Source organism: Gymnodraco acuticeps, unplaced genomic scaffold (assembly GCF_902827175.1).
Source record: "Gymnodraco acuticeps unplaced genomic scaffold, fGymAcu1.1, whole genome shotgun sequence".
NCBI classification, from domain to species: Eukaryota; Metazoa; Chordata; class Actinopteri; order Perciformes; family Bathydraconidae; genus Gymnodraco; species Gymnodraco acuticeps.
Genome location: NW_022992206.1, coordinates 2,959,450 through 2,979,136, shown reverse-complemented (window position 1 = coordinate 2,979,136; position 19,687 = coordinate 2,959,450). Strand labels below are relative to the sequence as shown.

General features: G+C 40.6%; 1 protein-coding gene across 3 annotated transcripts in view; it reads left to right on the top strand.

Moving 5' to 3' along the window:
• Nucleotides 1-19,687, top strand: part of asic1b (acid-sensing (proton-gated) ion channel 1b) — a 203,086-nt gene that overhangs the window by 168,234 nt on the left and 15,165 nt on the right. For 2 of the 3 annotated variants that reach the window (XM_034205737.1, XM_034205735.1), the window contains 2 exons: nt 9,105-9,255; nt 14,785-14,912. In XM_034205737.1, the coding sequence (XP_034061628.1) occupies nt 9,105-9,255; nt 14,785-14,912 (279 nt within the window). Of the gene's footprint in view, nt 1-294; nt 1,124-9,104; nt 9,256-14,784; nt 14,913-19,687 lie in introns of those variants that run through there. The other variant, XM_034205736.1, reaches the window with a different exon arrangement.

Here is a 19,687-nt window from a genome sequence, read left to right as displayed (position 1 = left end):
GGAGAGCGTGTATGTGTGTTTGTTGTATGGGGGTTGGAGGTGGGTAAGTGAGAGTCATGAAGCACACAAGGAACGTTTAATTGCAATATTAATGTCTTTTTTTAATTAGCCTATATCCATTGTCTCCGGAAAAAAAAAATTATTGTAATGTTGATGAAATAATCCCCCTGGTATCCTGTTGCTGCACAGTCGCGCACTAAATCATTCTGAAGAACCCCACGACCCTCCCCCTCCTCCAGCTCACCCCTTGGACAAGCCCAGGGTGCGCTGTGCGACTGACAAAATACTCCCCCATCACCACCACGAGCTGCCGCTCATTGCCCGCGAGGCGCGAGCTCGTGCGCTTTCCTCTTTCTCTCCCTCTCTGTTTCTCTTTTTTTGTTACTCTCTCTCCCCTCTCCAAGTCTCTTCCTAACAGCATCCATCTGAGAGCGCGAATCCGAGATCAGTCTCATTTCACTGTGACCACACCGGGACCGATGTTCAAAGCGCGCATAAGCCTTCGTCCAAGATGTGCCAGTGCACCTCATCTGGATCCAAACCGAGACCGGGCTCCCTCGCCGAAGCCGGGAAGCTCTTCCTGAAACACACCACCCTACATGGCTTGAGGCACATCTTCCTCAGCGGCTCGTACCCGCGGAGAGTGGCTTGGCTGCTGACTTTCCTGGCGGCTCTGGGTCTGCTCCTCACCTGGTCCTCCAACAGAGTCCGGTACCTGCTCTCCTCGCCCGTGTACAGCAAGGCGCACATGGTGTACGCCAAGCGGCTGGTGTTTCCCGCGGTCACCATCTGCAACCAGAACCTGCTGCTGCCGCGGCGCATGAAGAAGACGGACATATTTAGCGCGGGGAGGTGGCTGGGACTTTTCGGTAAGAACTGGCAGGTGTCCCCCGCCGCAAGAGAGGCACTAATACCGCTGGGAGATAATGGAGGGAGCGAGGGGGACGAGTCTCCCTGGTCCCCGCTGTCTCGGATTTTGGACTTTAAACACTTTCTTCCTCCTCCGCGGGAGTCCCAGCCGTCCATGAGGCAGCTGCTGGACCGGCTGGGGCACCAGCTGGAGGAGATGCTGCTGTACTGCCGCTACCAGGGGGAGCTGTGCGGCCCGCGGAATTTCAGCACCGTGAGTGTGTCGACAAAGTTAAATTGTTTGCTCGAACTTCCCTCCCTCCCTCCCTCCACCCACCCTCCCAACAGGTTGATGCAGCTTTTAGAGCAAGATGCAGCTTTTTCAATTACTGCGCTGAGTCAGAAGGTGAAACGTTAGTAATTGCCTGTCAGTATATTTTATGTGTTGCGCGGACAGATATCAACTCGCTGAGCAATTAATTTGAATTGAACACAAGCAGAAGCAGGCACCAGGCTGCACACAGGCGCGTACCTCTGCACCGATGCTTGTATGCGCCTTAGCAGATACATTACATCTCTTAAGCGTATGCCATATAAATGCTGATATAATATGTATTAATGTACTTATGGTGTGTTGCGCTCCTTATAGTGTGTACAGTGATTTATCTTACATATTTGGATGTCAGCTCACCATATATCTCCATAATCTGGCTGTATTATGCCTGTACTGTAACTAAATTGACTGATTTATAATCATTGGAAGTGTGCATAATATTTGCATTTTAAAATGGATCACAGGATGCCATTTCTTAATACGCATCCGTTCTTCTCTCCTTCACTCAGTTCCCCTCTGTTTTTGTGTACCATCACCCAGGGCCGACCCTGACTAATTTGCTGCCCTAGGCAAGATTTTAGCTGGCGCCCCCCCCCCCCAAAATGCAGACACTCACTATGACTTGCGCATGCATGCACGTGCACGGTTGTGGCATGACCACCAAAACAGACTGATATGGACACAAGATGTGTGCAACTGTATTTAGTTTCCTATCCATGTGGACATGATTTAAGCGGGGGGGACCTAACATCCTCTAGGGGGGACTGGGGGAGTAAAACATTTTATTTTTTTTATATTGAAGTTAAAAGCATCAATCTGGTGCACTTTGAGAGCAACATTAGGAGATCTATGGATACTTCTCTCAACACCCATATGACACAGAACTGTAAACAGATTGACTTTTTCTTTATGGATATTTTACAAATCATTCCCCTTTTAAACTGTATTTCTTGTTTATTAATAACAACTTTTTTGTACTGTCATATAGTATTTTATACTAAGAGAATAGATGAAAATCTATTCTCTTATTTTTTTATAACGATCATATAAAGGTGTGCCATTACCTCACTGAGCTGAGGTTATCAGAGCCTCTCAGTCTTTCAGGAGAGAGCTCTCTAAAGCTCTCCCCCCTCCTGCGGCCGCTTACACAGTAAATTCCAATGTTAATAAAAGCTGTATACGTTTTTTGGGAGTTTGATTTATTTTAAATTAACACAAATATAAAATTAAAACCTATAATTGCACACTAAAACCATTATTTCAAAAAAAATAACTATTTCACATAAACCTCTGGTTTTGACTGGGGCTGGGGCGGTTCAACTTGATTTTTTGGGTGGGGTGTGCGCCATAGTTTATGGGCGCTGTACGCAATATAGGCGTAGTTCTGTTAGTATAAGATAATAAGATGTACTTTGTTGATCCAAAATCGGGAAATTGTGTTTTTTTTTATAACTTTTTTTAATTTATTTTTTCGGCGCCCCCCCCATAGATTGATGCGCCCTTAACATTTGCCTATACTGCCTATGCCAAGGGCCGGCCCTGCCATCACCCACATAAATAAACACTGTGCCATATTATGATCGTCAATTCCACACAAAACAATATCAAAATAAGTGTTGTTTTATTGAAGATGCTCGAAGTGTGTTCACCATATATGGTGGGAACTGGTCCCTCTATTGTCTTTCATCACTGCGGGATCAATGTTTACAATCCTATGTTCTCAAGAGAGCAATCAGCCCCTGATGAAGACTTTTGATTCATTTAGCCAAGCTTTACAACACACCCCGATACTGTGATGGAAAACAGTTAGCACTGGCACCTCATTGGTAAACTGCAGCCCCATTGATTGCACTCCATCATCGCTTGGAGAACAATGTGAGAGCTAGCCCCCCCCCCCCCCCCCCCCCCCCCCCCCCCCCCTTCTCTCTCGCACTTCATTACCCAAATTTGTTTTCAGTTAAGTAGATTTCTCTGGTATTCGAAAAACGGTTTGATGTTAGAAATCAGATTGTTGCTGTTTGCAGCAGGCATGACTGAAAGCTGTTTTATTTTTTAAGGGAAAATGTGTAATTTACTTGCCTGGCTTGGTGGCAGCCCTCCTCAGGTTCAGACTATATTTTCAAAGTAATGCATCAAACAAATGCTTTTCTTTTTCTTTCATCACAAATGTCTATGCAACGCAACTCGAACCACAAAACAAGTTATCACAGTCAAACACATGTATTCCTACCAATATGTTAAGGAATGGTGTGCAGTATTTTAAAAGGGTGACCAAGCAACAGTAATCTATTTCAGAGATAAGCTTGATGCCGATGTCTGTGTTTTGGGGATATGTGCTTGTGCATTGATAATCAATGATGGCCTGCTTGGCCTCAGGGCTGCAGGAGCTGTCGGCATCATGAGCCAGACCAATATAATCAGTCACACTTGAGAAGTGAGGTGTGGAGGAGGGAGGGGAGTCTGTCTACATACAACAGGTCACATTATGTATTGACTTGTTTGCCAGTTCTCTCTTGAAACCTAAGTTTGGTCCACTGACCTCATCAATCCATCCCTCCCTCCATGTGGCTGCACCATCCTTCTTTATCACCACTTTAACAACAAATGCTTAATTCTCAACAGGTAGGCCTTTCCACAGACAATGATTTAACTCACGAAATCCCTCCAAAAACATGCAGTGTGCAAGCCTCGGTGACCCTTGTTCGCCCTATTGATTGACAGCTTTTCCCATAAATCGTACGGGGAAGTCTAACTTAATGGGTGGTTACCTTCTGTATTCCTTACAATCAGTGTCTTCGATATTTCCTTTTTAGTTTTGTGATTCAAATGTTAAAAGACTTCACCCTAACACTAGAGCATGGATCAGCTACTGCCAATAGCTTTAGATCGCTGGCTTGGGATATACATTTGTTGCTACCTTATAATTAACTAAAAAGACATTGAAGGCAGCAGTTTTTATCTATAACAGAATGTGTACAGTTCTGTGGAAGTGAAATAAGGCAAGGAAAGGCAAGGCACGTTTATTTATATAGCACCTTTGAACACAAGGCAATTCAAAGTGCTTTACAAAAATGAAAGACATTAAGAGCATTAAGAAATAGCGCAGCGGAAACATGTTATAAAATGGCATTTAAAAACAGGATTTAAAAGCAAAGATAATTTTTAAAAAAACGAGTAACACAGGTACATGAAGGGAGTAACAGTGCAGTTTAAGGTATTAATAGTTCAATTAAAAGCAATGGCAAAAATAAAAGTCTTCCGCTTGGATTTAAAAGTAGTAAGAGTTGCAGCGGACCTGCAGGTTTCTGGGAGTTTGTTCCAGATTTTTGGAGCATAATAACTGAACGTAGTTGCAACCATCTTTGCAGTAACCGTGAACTTAATGTGTTGATAGCTTCATGCCCTTACACCTGCATTAAGGGGGATCATTTTCACGTTTCATATAATTGTGTTTTATGCTTCTATGACATGTTTTTTCTCATACTGCCTGTGCTGCAGCATCCTCTTTTCACCCTCTGTCTGAAACCAGAGCCCAGTCTGCTCTGATTGGTTAGCTGGCCGGCTCTGTTATGGTTGGTCAACTTTGATGCAGCACTACAGATTGTTAACACAACATTGACATATTTCCTATTTACACATCCAGCGGACACAGCAAAGATTTGAATTTAAGTCCGATATATTTTGGCTCAGTTCTGCTCTCCTCTTGAAGGAAATATTTAGCTCTTAGCCTGCTTAATATTTTGCTTCCTTCACCAGTAAGTGGCTATTTATATTTTGTATACTTGAGTGCATTGCAGATAGTAAGTTTATCAGAGTTGTTCAGCTGTACAGCTGCCTGCTTTGTCTGAAAATTATGATGAAATGCCCTAAAAGTTTAGGTTCAGAGTTCATTCCTGACCTTGGAAACAGCAGTTTACAAAACAATCTCGCCCCAAGGTCCATTTAGCAGCTTTTTTTGGATTCTCATCTGCTGAATGACTGTGTTATGCATAGAAGCTCCACAAAAAAACTGCTTAATGGACCTTGGGGTGAGATTATATTTTAGAGAGCCTGCAGTTATGTTCAATTTTTGTTGGGGCTGGATTAAAAATATGACTCTTTGGTGTATTTTTGGCTAGATCTATTGCTTTGTTTTACAGTGTGAGATGTGAACACTCCCTCCACATACATATGAAGTAGTCGATGCAGTAGAACAGTAAATTACCACACTTCATTATCTACCTGTTACTTGTATTCGTTGATCGTAAATATACTCCATAAAGTTCAGTGATAAAATCAGTGAATCCTATGTGATGCCAAGTTGATTTAGTGCCAAGTACTACACAAACAATCTTTCTTTTGTGTCTGTTTTTGTAGCTGTCATAACACGTTGCACCTTGGTGCTCAGCGCTGATCTTGAAATCAATGGAGAGGAGGGAAAGTGGTTCCCTGGCAACTTTAAGGAACAGCTTGTCACATTGTCATGTGAAGGATGGCCGAGGGCCATCTCAACAGTCTTGAGCTGTGTGACTGTGAATTATTTATCGCAGAGAGAGACTATGGCATTCCTACACCCTACAAGAACAAGAGAGAATGATGTCTCTCTCAGTGTTTTTCCTCATAGGTGGGATCGGTTTTAATATTTTATTCCTGTGTTTACAAGTTCACACAATGCAGTGATTTTCAGTTTAAGGGCAATAGGCAGTTTGAGCAATACAAAAAAGCTGCTTAGGCATCACAAATATTGGCTTATTTGTTTAATTATATATTATTACTTTATACAGTTCATTTAACTGTGCTGTATTACATTTAACATTGTGGTTTATCTTACTCAATATTCTTTATATGTATATGCTTTTCTTATCTCTGCAATTTGCAACGTTTTGTCTTGTGCACTTTTTTATTGCACTATTTTATTTCTTTATTTTATTGTATGTTGTATTAATGGGGAAGCCTGGGACGGCCAAACCTAAGCTATAGCTATTTTTCACATGACAATAAAGCCTTTTATACTTCAAATATAGAAACTCATTTCTAACTCTAAATGTTTTTAAGTTTTTTTATTTAATAACAACAATGTTTTACATAAATGTGAGTAGTCCTTCAATGCAGCTGATTGCTTCCATAATTAAAATAATTAAATTAAAACAGTTTTCTATTGTTTTGTTTTTGTTCAAATGGGGTTTCTGCCCCTAGTTAGTCCAGAATGTATTTTAGGATTGCTTATGCTGCACAAACACCGCCAACTCCATTGATGAAGATAGACAGGCTGTGCGATCGATAGACATGAAGAATGAAGAGAGACTGAGTGCAAGCCTCAGAACTGTGGAGCACAATGGAGATCCCGACTCCCCAAGGTCATCACCAGCACCCACCGCTGCTGCTGCTGCTGCTGTTGCTCTTCTCTCTATGAGCTCAGCACAATATGTTGGTTACCACAGCAACTCTGACTATAAACCTCCCCTAGTCAGTCACCACGTTAGCAACACGTACACGCAGATGGCAACGAACACACAAATACTGTATCTCGGAACATCACCATGTGGGTATGCCCATCATTCCCTCTCACAAAAGTGTGCATGCTCAGGCGCACGCTACAAAACAATCACCAGCAATCGCATCGCTGTTGTCTTGATGTATATCTGCCAAATGCTTTCAGCCTCTTTTTCTGATTGTCAAACTTGTCTCGTAAAAAATGTGTCATTGTAAGCAGTAAACGGGTAAAACCAAGGAAAGAAATTGCCTTAACAAACTGCGTGGTTTTTGATTTGTTTGGGTGTTGCAGGGTCTCATGGGAAAACACTGTGCATAGAAAAGTCTCAGAGACCGTTTTCTTCTGCAGGTTTTTCCCATTCCTATCATCAGATGTGTTGTGCAGGTTGTGCTTTGATATTATTAGATTCCCCCTGCCTTATATTTTCAAAAAAGTAATGATAAACAGTGATCTGATTACGGCGACTCAAGGACTGAGAGGGATTCAGGGGCATTTTATTGATGTTTGTATCCTGCTCTGCAGTCACTGCACATTGGCAGGCACAGCACTCACTGTTTTTGATTCACTTCTGCACTTGTGCACTTGAAAGGTCACTTTTATATTGGGTTCAGAATGCTTTTTATTACATTTCTCCACTTTGTGTCTTAAAAGATCCAATATATTCGCGCCCTGGGAGGCAATCCATTGTGATTCACTCTCCATTTTTTTCCCCGCACACTTCACTGAGCAGGATTTACATTATGCTAACTTTTCTTTTGTGAGACATGGCTGCAATTTCTCAACTCTATGCATCTGGTGTTTGTGACGTTTGAGTCATTTTTCCATGACGTGTTTATATCTGACTCATATGTCACTCCTTTAATGAACTGATGTGTTCCCAAGGACCTCATAATGCATTCACGAGAAATATAAGAAACATTCTTCAGGCAGTCCCAGCTGAAGAAAAGCCTTTTGTGCAAGCTATCTGTGTTTAGATCAAGTTATTTGTACCACTACCTCGCAATGATGCCTTATCTCTAGTGAGTACAATTGTTAGACGTAGAGTGGCGGACAAATATAGGGAGACTTATATTAGTTATTACTTTCCTGCTCATATTGTACTCAACAAACCCCACCCCCACTTCCTTTGACCATTTCCTCATATGAATGTCAAAACGTTGAATTGTGAGCGAGGATGCTTTGATACAGGGCTCACAATCATGTGGCTTGACAACAAAGTAGGCAGACATTTTATTTTGGATCCTGGCCATGGCTTTCAATTTCCTAATGTCTATGATTTGATTACCATCCATTAGTTCACTGGCATTGTGTCTTTGCCTATAGATCAACGTTTTCTGCTGGGCTCTAGTAGCTCTACAGCACTACTGTACAGCTCATTCCTGATCCAATAATAAGACGAACACACTTCAGGCATGTAATCCAAGGGCATCAATAGTTCAGGTTTCATGAGACGGCAGCATGTTCACTGAACACTTAAGTTGCATCTGCAGTTTCGAGTCGCACTGTGGCGATAAAGAGAGACTGGAACTGGTTGGGCTCACTTGATCTGGTGATGCTTTGAATTCAGTTGTGAGAGAAAATTATGACACTTGGTATTTTATAAGAGCTTTAAAATGTAGTCAATTCAAAGGACAAATTCCCCAAACTCAATAGTTCTAGCTTTTTTTAAAGGGAATATTTTATGGTTATATTAGTTTTCAATTGCTAAATATTTTTGCATTCAAACGAGACACTTAAATGTCTAAATGTTCTGCTTTTTTGACATGTATAGGACCCAAACCTAGATTTGATGATAAATAGGACAAAAACAAAATGATAAATCTTCTGACAACTACTTTGATTTATTGATCAACCCTTTTTCATATCCCAGAGCCCATGGGGACATTTTCAAATTACTTGTTTTGTCCTCTGATAGTCAAAAAACCCATAATATTCACTTACATGCAAGCAGCTGGAACCAGTGAATGTGTGTTGTCTGTGCTTCTTGCTGTTTAATAACCTGCACACTGACTGAAATAGACTTTAGAGCTCTAATGATAATTAAAAAATCCTATCCAGAATTCCTGAAATCATTACCTTCTCTTAAATATTTAAATCTCTTTTATCTGAAGTATCTTTTTGCAAAGTTTGATTTGATGCCAGGAGCCATTGTTGGTTTGTTTGAGGGAGTCCCTCTCTGAACAAAGTAAAACATTTTTGTTTTCATGTCATATCCACTTTATCATGCAGCACTGTGAGGAGTGAGGGCTCAGTGTGTCAACACTAAGACCTCTGAGGTCTGCAGCAGACAGCCTAACAAGAAAGGCTTCCTGTAGGAGCTTTCCTGCTGCTTTTAAAACAATCCCCTTCTCTGCGCTACCTTTATCTCCACAGGTTTTTGTTTCCTTATCATTTTGTTGTGACCATGTATCACCTAAACCCCTGCATTTGTCTCTTTGTGTATTTCAGATATTCACACGCTATGGGAAGTGCTACACTTTTAATTCAGGCCAAGATGGACGACCTCTCATGGTGACGATGAAGGGTGGGATGGGAAACGGCCTGGAACTGATGTTGGATATCCAGCAGGATGAATACTTGCCTGTATGGGGAGAGACTGGTAAGTTTACCTGCAGGATACATTATATCAAACATCCTCTTCCCAGTAGGAAAAACCTCAGCCTAAACCACAGGATTGGTGTTTATGTTTGCCCTTAAGCGAAAACTTAAAAAGAGATTCTCTTTTTTTATCAATTAAACACCGGAGTAGCTTTCAGCGCTGTTAGAAAAATGTCAGGGGAAAGACTCTATCACAGGGATTCCCGCCTAATCTGTAAGATAGAGGCTTGACTAGGTGTTATTGATGTTTCTGTGAAACCCTAACTCCATTTAGTTTAGTGGAAGTGCATACTTCAGACCTGGACTATGAAATATTCTTTACACTTTTATTGAACTTGATTGATGATCCCTGTAAAATACACGCTCTGATCATTTAAAAAGCACCCACTGTGTTTGTGGGATGTTATCAACTAATCTGTATAAGGACAGATGGATATTGATCTGAGAATTGTTTTCATTGTAATATAATTGTATCACTTGTCAGTTAGACTCAAAGTCCACATGAATCAAACAAGAGCAGCACAATCTGCCAGATTTAAAATCAATGGAGGGTACAGGCTCTTCCATTCTGGGCCGAGCCCTCATCAAGGCGGTTGAGTCTCCTCCTGAAACTTAGATTTTTAATGCAGTTGCATATGCTGCTGTGTGTTGGCATCAATATTTGACATGCAGTGGGCGATGAATGTAAAAAGACAGTTCAGTATGGTCACGGAAACTCTGAACATGATCATTAAACATGAAGCCGAAAGCTATGACTACAATGTTCAAACATAAGGCTGCATGTATGCCAGAGCTAAATGATTTAAAGATATTAATATATAATGCTCTTTATGCAAGATCATTAAATAATGAAAGACTCGTATGTGTTTGAAAGATAATGATGCAGTAACTACAGGCATATTTTATTCTGTTTTCATAACTTTATGATTATTTATGGCTTCATTTGCATGAGGGTTGTTTGCAGGTTTTGTCATTAATGCCAAAATGGTGCAGAATGACCATTGATTAGTCGTATTAGACAGCATTTAGCACCTGTTTGTTTAATCTGGCTGTATGCCGTGCATTGCATAATGTTCCATTTCTAACACCTGGGGCCTCATTTTTCAAAGCATGCAAGCTCTGAATGTGCACTTTGAATCCACGCCTGAACATGTGTACTTATTAAACATGTACACGCACAACTTCATACAATTACTTACATTGTAATCATGTGGATAAAACCGTCTAACAAGTAACATGTAATGTCTAACAAGTAACACGTAATGTCTAACAAGTAACATGTAATGTAAAAGCTCAGCATACTTTATTGACATACAGAATGCCAAATATGGTCAACACTTCCCTCTCAAAATCTGAGAGTTTTTTTATTGTGGAGAATAGTCTTATTTGATGTACTGTACTGTACTATTGTAAGTGCTTCTGACAATTGATGACAAATGCCTAACTTTTTGTTTAAGTCTTTGCCATCCAACATTTTGGGCACACAAAGATGTTGTTTCTGCTGTTGGTCTAAATAATGTACAATCTTCATTAACATCTCCTAAGTACGCTAAACAAAACTGTTTTTTTTTTTTTTACACTTCCATAAGACGCTTATCGAAATGTTGGGACAGGCAATGGAAGTTGGGAGAGCCTGTACCCTCCATTGATTTTAAATCTGGCAGATTGTGCTGCTCTTGTTTGATTCATGTGGACTTTGAGTCTAACTGACAAGTGATACAATTATATTACAATGAAATCAATTCTCAGATCAATATCCATCTGTCCTTATACAGATTAGTCGATAACATCCCACAGTGGGTGCTTTTTAAATGATCAGAGCGTGTATATTCCAGGGATCATCAATCAAGTTCAATAAAAGTGTAAAGAATATTTCATGACAGATGAGTAACCTTTGGTCGGATAAAGTTGCAGTATGCAAAATAGAAATTGGATACAACACCTCTTTAATGTATTTTATATAATACAAAGTTGCCCCGAATTCCCTTTAAACTGACTCATTAACACAAAGTATATCTGGCTCAGTTAAAACAATTAACATCCAAAACATAACTGAATTATAACAGATTTTTCTTTAAATAAATATTGTCAACAAATCATTGTGATCTCTTTAATGACTCCACAGGTGCTCAGTGATGCATTCATGGAGAAACCCTTGAAAATGGAGGCAGAATTTAACTTACCTTGTTTAACCTATACGGCTACAATCTATCCATTTATACATCATTGAGTTTGGTTTGTTCATTTTGTGATTAGGAGCGGTGTTATATGTATTGCTCTTAAGCACCTTGAATATGCATGGCAGATAACCCAATTGGCCTGAGGTCTAAAAAGTATCCACCCATGATGTCTTTATACACACTCATATTATTCGGCGTCTCATAGGGATATTCCAGCATGCATTGTGCTAGAGCAGGGGTGCCCACACTTTTTGGGCTGGTGAGCTACTTTTGAAATGACCAGCTCACCGAGGTCTACCAACCAAAAATAAAATCCCAAATTGCAAGGGTTGCTGAATAACACGTTTATTTATACATGGGATAATAGGGCTGCAACAAACGACTAATTTGATAATCGATTAATCTATCGATTAATGAAACGACTAATCGACTATTCAGACTATTACTGTATGCCTTGCACAATTTCTCAAACCCTCTTGTTTAGCCATCAACTTTTAGATTTAGCTTGAGGTTGTTTTAGGCATGTGGAAACTAACAATGAAGACAATAAAGATGAATACTTGATTCAAAAATACATATATTATTAAATTAACAAATTGTGAACAAAACTAACATTGCTTTTTATTTAAATTAAATAAATAATATTTCACATCAAAAGAAACAACAATGTTTTAACAAATCGTATTAAATAATCTGATGACAGAACTGTGAACAGAATAGCTGAAACTTTAACAAAATAAAGAGTAACTCAGTTTCCTATAATCATTAACCCATGTTTGAATCATTGAGTTAACTGCGTGTGTTGCTGCTAGCATACATAACACCTGACGTGGAAACGTTACTCGTGGATGGGGCTGCAGAGCTGCTAGAAAGACAGTGGAACCCGGTGCATTCCTCCGTCTGAATGTGGTGCACTTTTGCTAAATGTTTAGACACATTGCTCGTGTTCCCGCCCTCACATGCTGAACTCTCTTGGCAAGGAGCATTGTCCACCTCAAGACGGGTAACATTTAACCACACCTTGGAGCGCTTCTCTCCGCCATCTCCTCCGTGTGTTGCTGCTTGTAGCAGCCGCGTGTGTGTAAACTGCCCCGCCCCCTCGCGCACAGACGGGGGAGAGAGATCTCGTCTCGATTGGAAAGATCGAAAATACACCGACATTTGTTTGTCTTTTTGCATGTTAGAAACGAGTTGGCGACACTAAGACTGAGATAATGTTTGTGTAGCAATAATAATACATGACCTTTCTCTTTCTCAACTCGCTACTCGGAGGGAAGTCGCTGTCATATGCCTTGTGAACACTCCGATAATGCCTCTCCACGTTACCTTTCTTTGGCAGAGCGACGCTTGCTTTACAAATAAGGCAAATAACCTTTGAATGTGACATCACAAACAAATATTCTTCCTCCCATTCTGGGTGGAAGTGGTATGTCTTTAGCTTCTTGCTCGGTCCCGCACTCATTTTGTTGTTTGTCTCTTGTTTGTCTCTTTAACTTAATTTGAGTTTTCCCGGCACTTGACTGATTTTGTATCGCTTTGCATTCTGGGTTAACAGACTGGAAAGCGATAGGTCGCTTTTTCTGTCAATCAAGTAAACTCCTGAATTAAGTGGCAGGGAGGAGGGATCAAAACCTGTTTTGTCTATTTTAACGGAACAGGATTTTTTTTTTATGAATGACTCGCGATCTACCAGCATTGCCCCCGCGGTCGACCGGTCGCCCGCGGTCGACGTACTGGGCACCTCTGTGCTAGAGTGTGTTTTGTATCCCACAAAAGGTTGTGAGTCTATGAGAGTTGGTCCAACACATGTAGAACTCACTTTCACACATACAGGCAATTTAGAGTTGTTCCTTCACATGTCCTGTTTGACTGTGGGTAAAAAGGAGCAATCAGAGGAAACTTTAGCAGGCATGGGAGAACATTCAAACTCGTCACATAAACATCACAGATGGGAGCATCTTTTCAACCCCCTCATGCTGTGATGCAACCGTAGCAACCACAGAGGCCCTGTCCTGATCAAAACGTTCCAGGAGAGCTCACCATGTTGAGATTAAAAAGAGGAATGCAAAGAAATGTGAGTGGGCAGGTAGGCTGATGATGTACAGTACTTTGCTTAAAATATATAATTAGTTTTCCTGCGGCGTTTAACTGATGAGCTTTTGACTTTGTTGTTAAAACCATAGCAACAGCACGTCCCCGGGTTCTAACTAACTATAAAACACTTTCTGTGTACTTGTCAGCATAGGCAGTGACAAACTTGTACAGCGTCAACTATGATCAAGTTTCTATTTCAATCTTAGGCCCAGCCTGCATATAATCGTTCCCAGCGTGCAAGACTGACAGATGGCCATGACTTAAAGACGACATGCGCTTTTTGTAGGCAGGAGCTTGGGCACCACTTATGTTTTTTTTGCTGCTCCAAGCCTCAATCGTTAGTCTTGGCCGGCAGTAGAAGACGAAGATGGTTTTGCACCGGGTCTCAGAAGAGCAATGTGAAACAGTTAAAGTCTGTCGCTCTTTGTCGAAGCTCGTCGTCTGCTGAATTACAGCCGCATCCCCGAGCTCTTTAATTGAAAATGGTGAGAAAGCCCTAGCACTTAGAGGACGAGGGTGAGTGACAAGCGCGGGAGGAAAGACGGCAGGAAACAGACATCCTACTTTATCCCTGAGCCAACACTCAAAGGAAATACATCTGTTCAATCCGGCCTGCCGACACCATGATAAGCAGTTCCAGGTCTTTGCAAATGTGATAGAAGTGGGTTTGCACAAGTATAGGCTCACCATGTCATTGTGATGTTCCCCTTATCTCAGTATCAAAGAGGCACATCTGCTTCATTTAAAATCTATACAGCAGAGTGCCGGAGCAAAGGGGGCTGTCGGCTGTATTGATTTTCCTTTTATCCTCATCATCATTTATTTATTAATGTATCCATTCACTTGCGTGTTTCAGCCTGCAGTAAATAAAACTCCTGTGGGGGACGTTTTGTTATCAACCGCTCCACTTAGGAGGTCCATCTTCTTTGTCCTTTCATTCCTCATTGCAGCTATTGTTAACTTTGGAAGTCCACAGATGTAACTAATGAATAAGCAACTCTCTTGGATTGCTTCTTTCTAGCTGAAATCCGACTACAAGTTAGCGATGTCTTATCATTTCTCCTGTGTTATCTTTATTGTTTTTTTGGTTTGATTCCTCGCTTGTTTTTCACTAACCGGCTGAAGCATATTCCCCCGTTGCAAAGCTTTTCTCTGTGTGATTAGTAGCAACTGCTCCTGGGTGGATCACACAGGCCAATGTGTGCATACAAATCACCGTCCCTGTTGTAAATGTCCTCACCTCTTCTTGTCAACAGACGAGACGTCGTTTGAAGCAGGGATCAAGGTTCAGATCCACACACAGGACGAGCCTCCGTTTATAGACCAGCTGGGCTTCGGAGTGGCGCCAGGCTTTCAGACGTTTGTGTCCTGCCAGGAACAACGGGTATGTGCTTCAAGCTAACTTAAATGAAAATCTGATAACACAAGCATGTCTCAACACATTTCATCAGAGAGAATCTGTTTAGTATTATTTCATTTCATTTTGAGCACTTCAAAGAGATATTGTGCTTGCAAATCAGATAAACGTTTGCACAGTATAAAAGGAGCTTCTCCAGCTTTAATAAAAATGACCTTTATTTATATAGCCTTTTATTCAAACAATGTGTGCAAGTGCTAACAAGTACCTAATGAATACCCACATACACACAAAGGCATACATTAATTATAGCAACAAGTATTGCTTAATACCATGTAGCGCTTAGCTTCAACCTTGCAATTTGTGGTTATGTGAGTCAACCAAAAGTCAATTAATTTGTATTGGGACTTCTGTTGTCTCAACTGCTTTTTTGTATTTGTTCAAGAAGGGACAATGCACACTAATTAACATGAGCACTTGAGTCCATCATGTAAATGTGCCAGATTTAGCCCTAAAGGCTCAGATTCTCATCTGCAGTCCCTGACAGGTTGATTGCATTAAAAGAGAATATACAAGAGCACATACTGTAAGCACAGACAGAAGCACATGCTCTCCTTATGTTTTTTATTTCGGCCTCTAAGACCAATGACCAATGTAGGACACTGTTTGCCAGCGCAAATTAGCACACAAGCTATTTCATTAGATTCAGTTGCTGCTTGTCAATATTAATAGACAAATGAGCAATTGTATAAATAACAAGGGAGTACTGAAGCTAGTTTAGAACATTGGGAATTCAATTTATGGTTATTATATGCTAAATCAAAAGTAAATAAAAGTTTACATCTACATTTATATACTTGCACATCGGTAGTGCTCCATTACTAGAACTACAAGGCAGGAAATGCTCACAAAAATATACTTTTCTTCTATTTCTGTGATGTTTTTTTACATCCATTGGTTAATAATGCCCCTACAGTGAACACTGTTGGTCGTACTGTGTGGAAACAAGGCATACTGTATGAGTTTAAGTGAAATGCCATAGAGAGTGAAATTAGTCGTTTTTGGTATCGACTTGAAGAAGGTCACCGAGGAAGCAAGACCAATTTGACTAGCTATTCTTAAAGAACAAAACATTCTAATCTCACATTGTAGGTATGTGTAAGTCAGTGTGGCTAATACTAATAAAAACTATTGTTCGTGTTTTATTTCTGGTTCATTGTCACATAAGCCTGCCTAGCGATGCTGGAGGTTAAGAAGACCTCATGTTGTCACGCAGCACATCACCAAACACTTAGTATCTGACATTTCTGTCAGTATTCCAATAAGTAAATACATATTTCAATGTCAAATTCATTCTTTCTTCTGAGAGCTTCAAATGCGATTGTTTTTCTGTCGCAATCTGTTGGATGCTTAGAATCTGACGAGAAAATTGTCATGGAGATACCTTGTCCAGGGTGAACAAGCATCTAATAATCAGTGACGTATCCTGGGATCATGGTGGGTGTTTCAGGCTTTTCAACTGCAGACATCCTGCACGGCCCAGGTGACCCTGCCACAGCTGATCAAGCCCTGGCCTGAGTCCCATTACCCCCCCACACTCTCCTGCTCGACCCCCTTTATACTCAACCATCTGGGGGATCTTTGTGCTGCCTCGGAGGCTGATGGCTCTGCCCTTGTCTGCCCCCGTCACTCCTCTTACTGAGAGCTTTACTCCAACATCCGCAGGCCACTCAGTATCAACATAATTCGTAATGTAACAGTGAGCACAAACTGTGCAGTTAGCAAGCTTATCAGAGACCCTCTCAGGTTGTTCAAATGTCAAGGCAAATGGGATGCATTGAGTGATATTTAAACTCCACTAAGAGACATTTATGTGAATTTTAAATAAATGACTGAATTTGAAAATGTAGCTTGTGCTGAAGCCACTGAGATTTCTCACCCATCTATCTTCTCTTCACAGAACCTTCTGGTCCATACAAAGACTGCATGGTTCATTTTCTTCCTTTCTCCATTATAAACGTTTCCGAACATTTACTGGATAATTAAACTGATCATGTAGGTTAATGGAGAATGAAAACTTGTAATTAACTTGAGAAACCATTTTATGCTACTTTATAACTCTTTTTCACTTCATTTCAGAGGCAAACATTGTACATTCTTCTCTGCTACAGATTTAGTTGATAGTTAATTTCAGATCATCATTTTTTATTTAGAAACAAACATGGTGAGCAGCAGGCCATGGATGGTTTTGTAGATAAGCATGAATCAATGAATATTATGACTCGTTTGACAGATGGCCGGTTGTCAGAGCAATACATATTGCACCGGTGGGTTTCAAAAGGAGCATTTGCTGCAAACCAGATAACAGACTGGTGGAGAACATCAAGCTTCTGGAGTGCGCCCATTCATGCCAACCTATTTAAAATGTCACCATAACTCAACGTAGGGAGGATGGTCGTTTCAGATTCCCTTCAATAGTTTAACCCTATGGTATTACCTCTCTAATAGTCTCAGCTGGGTTCATTTCAAAAACTGTTTGAGATACAAGTAGTTGAAATAATGTAAATACATATAAAAAGTAAAGATTACAGAAAAGTCTAATTTAGCCTTTAGTCTTCTTTGTGACCCTTCTGAGGTGGCCAAAGGATTGCTCACCATTGGACTTGTTGGACTAAGCGCTCTCTGCTGTGTCAATCCCCAAAGACCTTTCCATTTCATTCCCTAATGTTTAGCTGAAATAGTGTCTTACAAACCGGAGATGGTCTTGCGATGGGACCAGCCGCAACACCAAATCTGGCCAGAAGCATAAGACAGACAGAAATATAAACACCCGGCAAATCTTTCAAAACAGCTTTTTTGGTAGTTACCGCTACAGTATGTGTCTCTAGAAGCACATTAACATCCATATTTTATACAGTCTATGGTGACAAACAACTGCATTTCAGCAGCAACATTATAAAGCAACTTACACATTATTGCATTACTATTAACATTCTAATAGTGTCTTATATAATAATAATCAGTCACCTTTTTCTGCAGAACGATACTTTTATTTTCGAAAACTATAATTACATTTTGGTTGATAACACTGCTTTTCTATTTTTTGAATGCAGGACTTTTAATTTCAAGAGAGTCATCTTACTTTAACTAAAGAAAATGATGTGATTTCTTCTACCACAACTAAACAAAAAAATGTTTCCTTAATCTGAATACTTGCAATCATGAGGGATTGAGCCCAGAAGATAAATATATTTATCACTGTTCCTGTGCAAGGCTTTTGTTGGACCCATGGGAGTTGAAATGAGGCGTCCCACATCGTAAGCAATCCCAGCACTACGCTGTGATTTTGAAGGACAAACGATTTTCTGCTTTCTCAGAATCGAGGTTGAAATATAATTATGGCCGGTCAGTCAAGTGTTTCACATAAAAGGCAAAAAGTGTGCCTCAGACCCATCAATACTGCGGCTGTTGTAAGGACAGTTAGTTTCTAGGTTGGAACGGCTGTTTTGTAAACTGCTGGACATTTTGCAACTTAAGGGACTGTACATGTTTGTTGGTGCCTTGGAGGCTCTTGAGTAGTTCTGAAAGTTACATATTTGGGGTCTCAACATGGTCAAGGATACACAGACTTTCTCCAGTCAACATGTGTAAGTCTGAGTTTGGCTCTGTGAAACAAAGTGTATGTGGGTTCTTCGCTTGAACTGTGAATAATTCTGTGGCTGTGACTGCGAGGATTCAGCCTTACAAATCATACACTCTTGCCCCTAATATGCTACAGAACCATGCATAATGAATGGAGGATGGATAGGGATGGATTTGGTAGTGATCTCAGTCATTCCACGTCCACACTACTAGTGAGTGTGTTCCAGTGATGGTGGGATGCAGCAGGATTTTGCATGCTGCCAATGTCGCGTCTGCAGGAAACTGTCCCTCTTTGTTTTTCTCTCTTTCTCACTAGCTCCTTGACTTATTTCCTCTCCAAAAGTCATTACAATTCCTATAATACAGTCCCCTCCTTTCAATATTATTCCCTAACCTCTCTCTCTCTCTCTCTCTCTCTCTCTCTCTCTCTCTCTCTCTCTCTCTCTCTCTCTCTCTCTCTCTCTCTCTCTCTCTGGATTTATTTATTTCATTGGCTGGCAGGCTCACTCTTCATTAATCTAATGCAGTTTTCTCAAATTCATTCAACTGCCTGCTTCAGCAGTCCTGTAGTGTAAAACTGTCGGGGGCTTTTCAGCTTGCCCAACTGTCACTCACCATGATCCCACAAAAGAAAGACATCTGCAATTTCTCCCTGTTTAACATAAAATGCAAAAATAACTAAATGTTTCTTCTACATCATCTTGTCTTTTTGTTTGCAGAGGGTTGCTGGCTCTTGCTTTTCCTCTTTCTTCTTCCTGTTCCATTTGGTTTGCGGTCTCTCACTCCGTAACGAAGGTGGAATTGAAGTCACAATCTTTAAAATGATTTTCGTTCCTAGAGTTGTTTAACAGGACACTAACATATCCTGAAATCTCAAACACCAGTTTGGCTTTTGTCCAAACTTGCAGAAGTCTAACCAATTGGAAGTCATTCTACCAAGAGGTGGATTAGGAGGGCTGAGTCGAGCTTTTAAAGATGCAACCAAATCTAAAAGTCAGAACTGTGAGCATAAGAAATCACCCAGCCACATAGCTCCTCCCATAGGTCTAGGCCATATGTGATGAGATGAATAAATACACAAGCACTTCTTATTGATTACCATATTTTACCCGGCTCTTATGGTTTTTATGTTCTGTCTGACTTTGTGAAGCGTCCTTGAT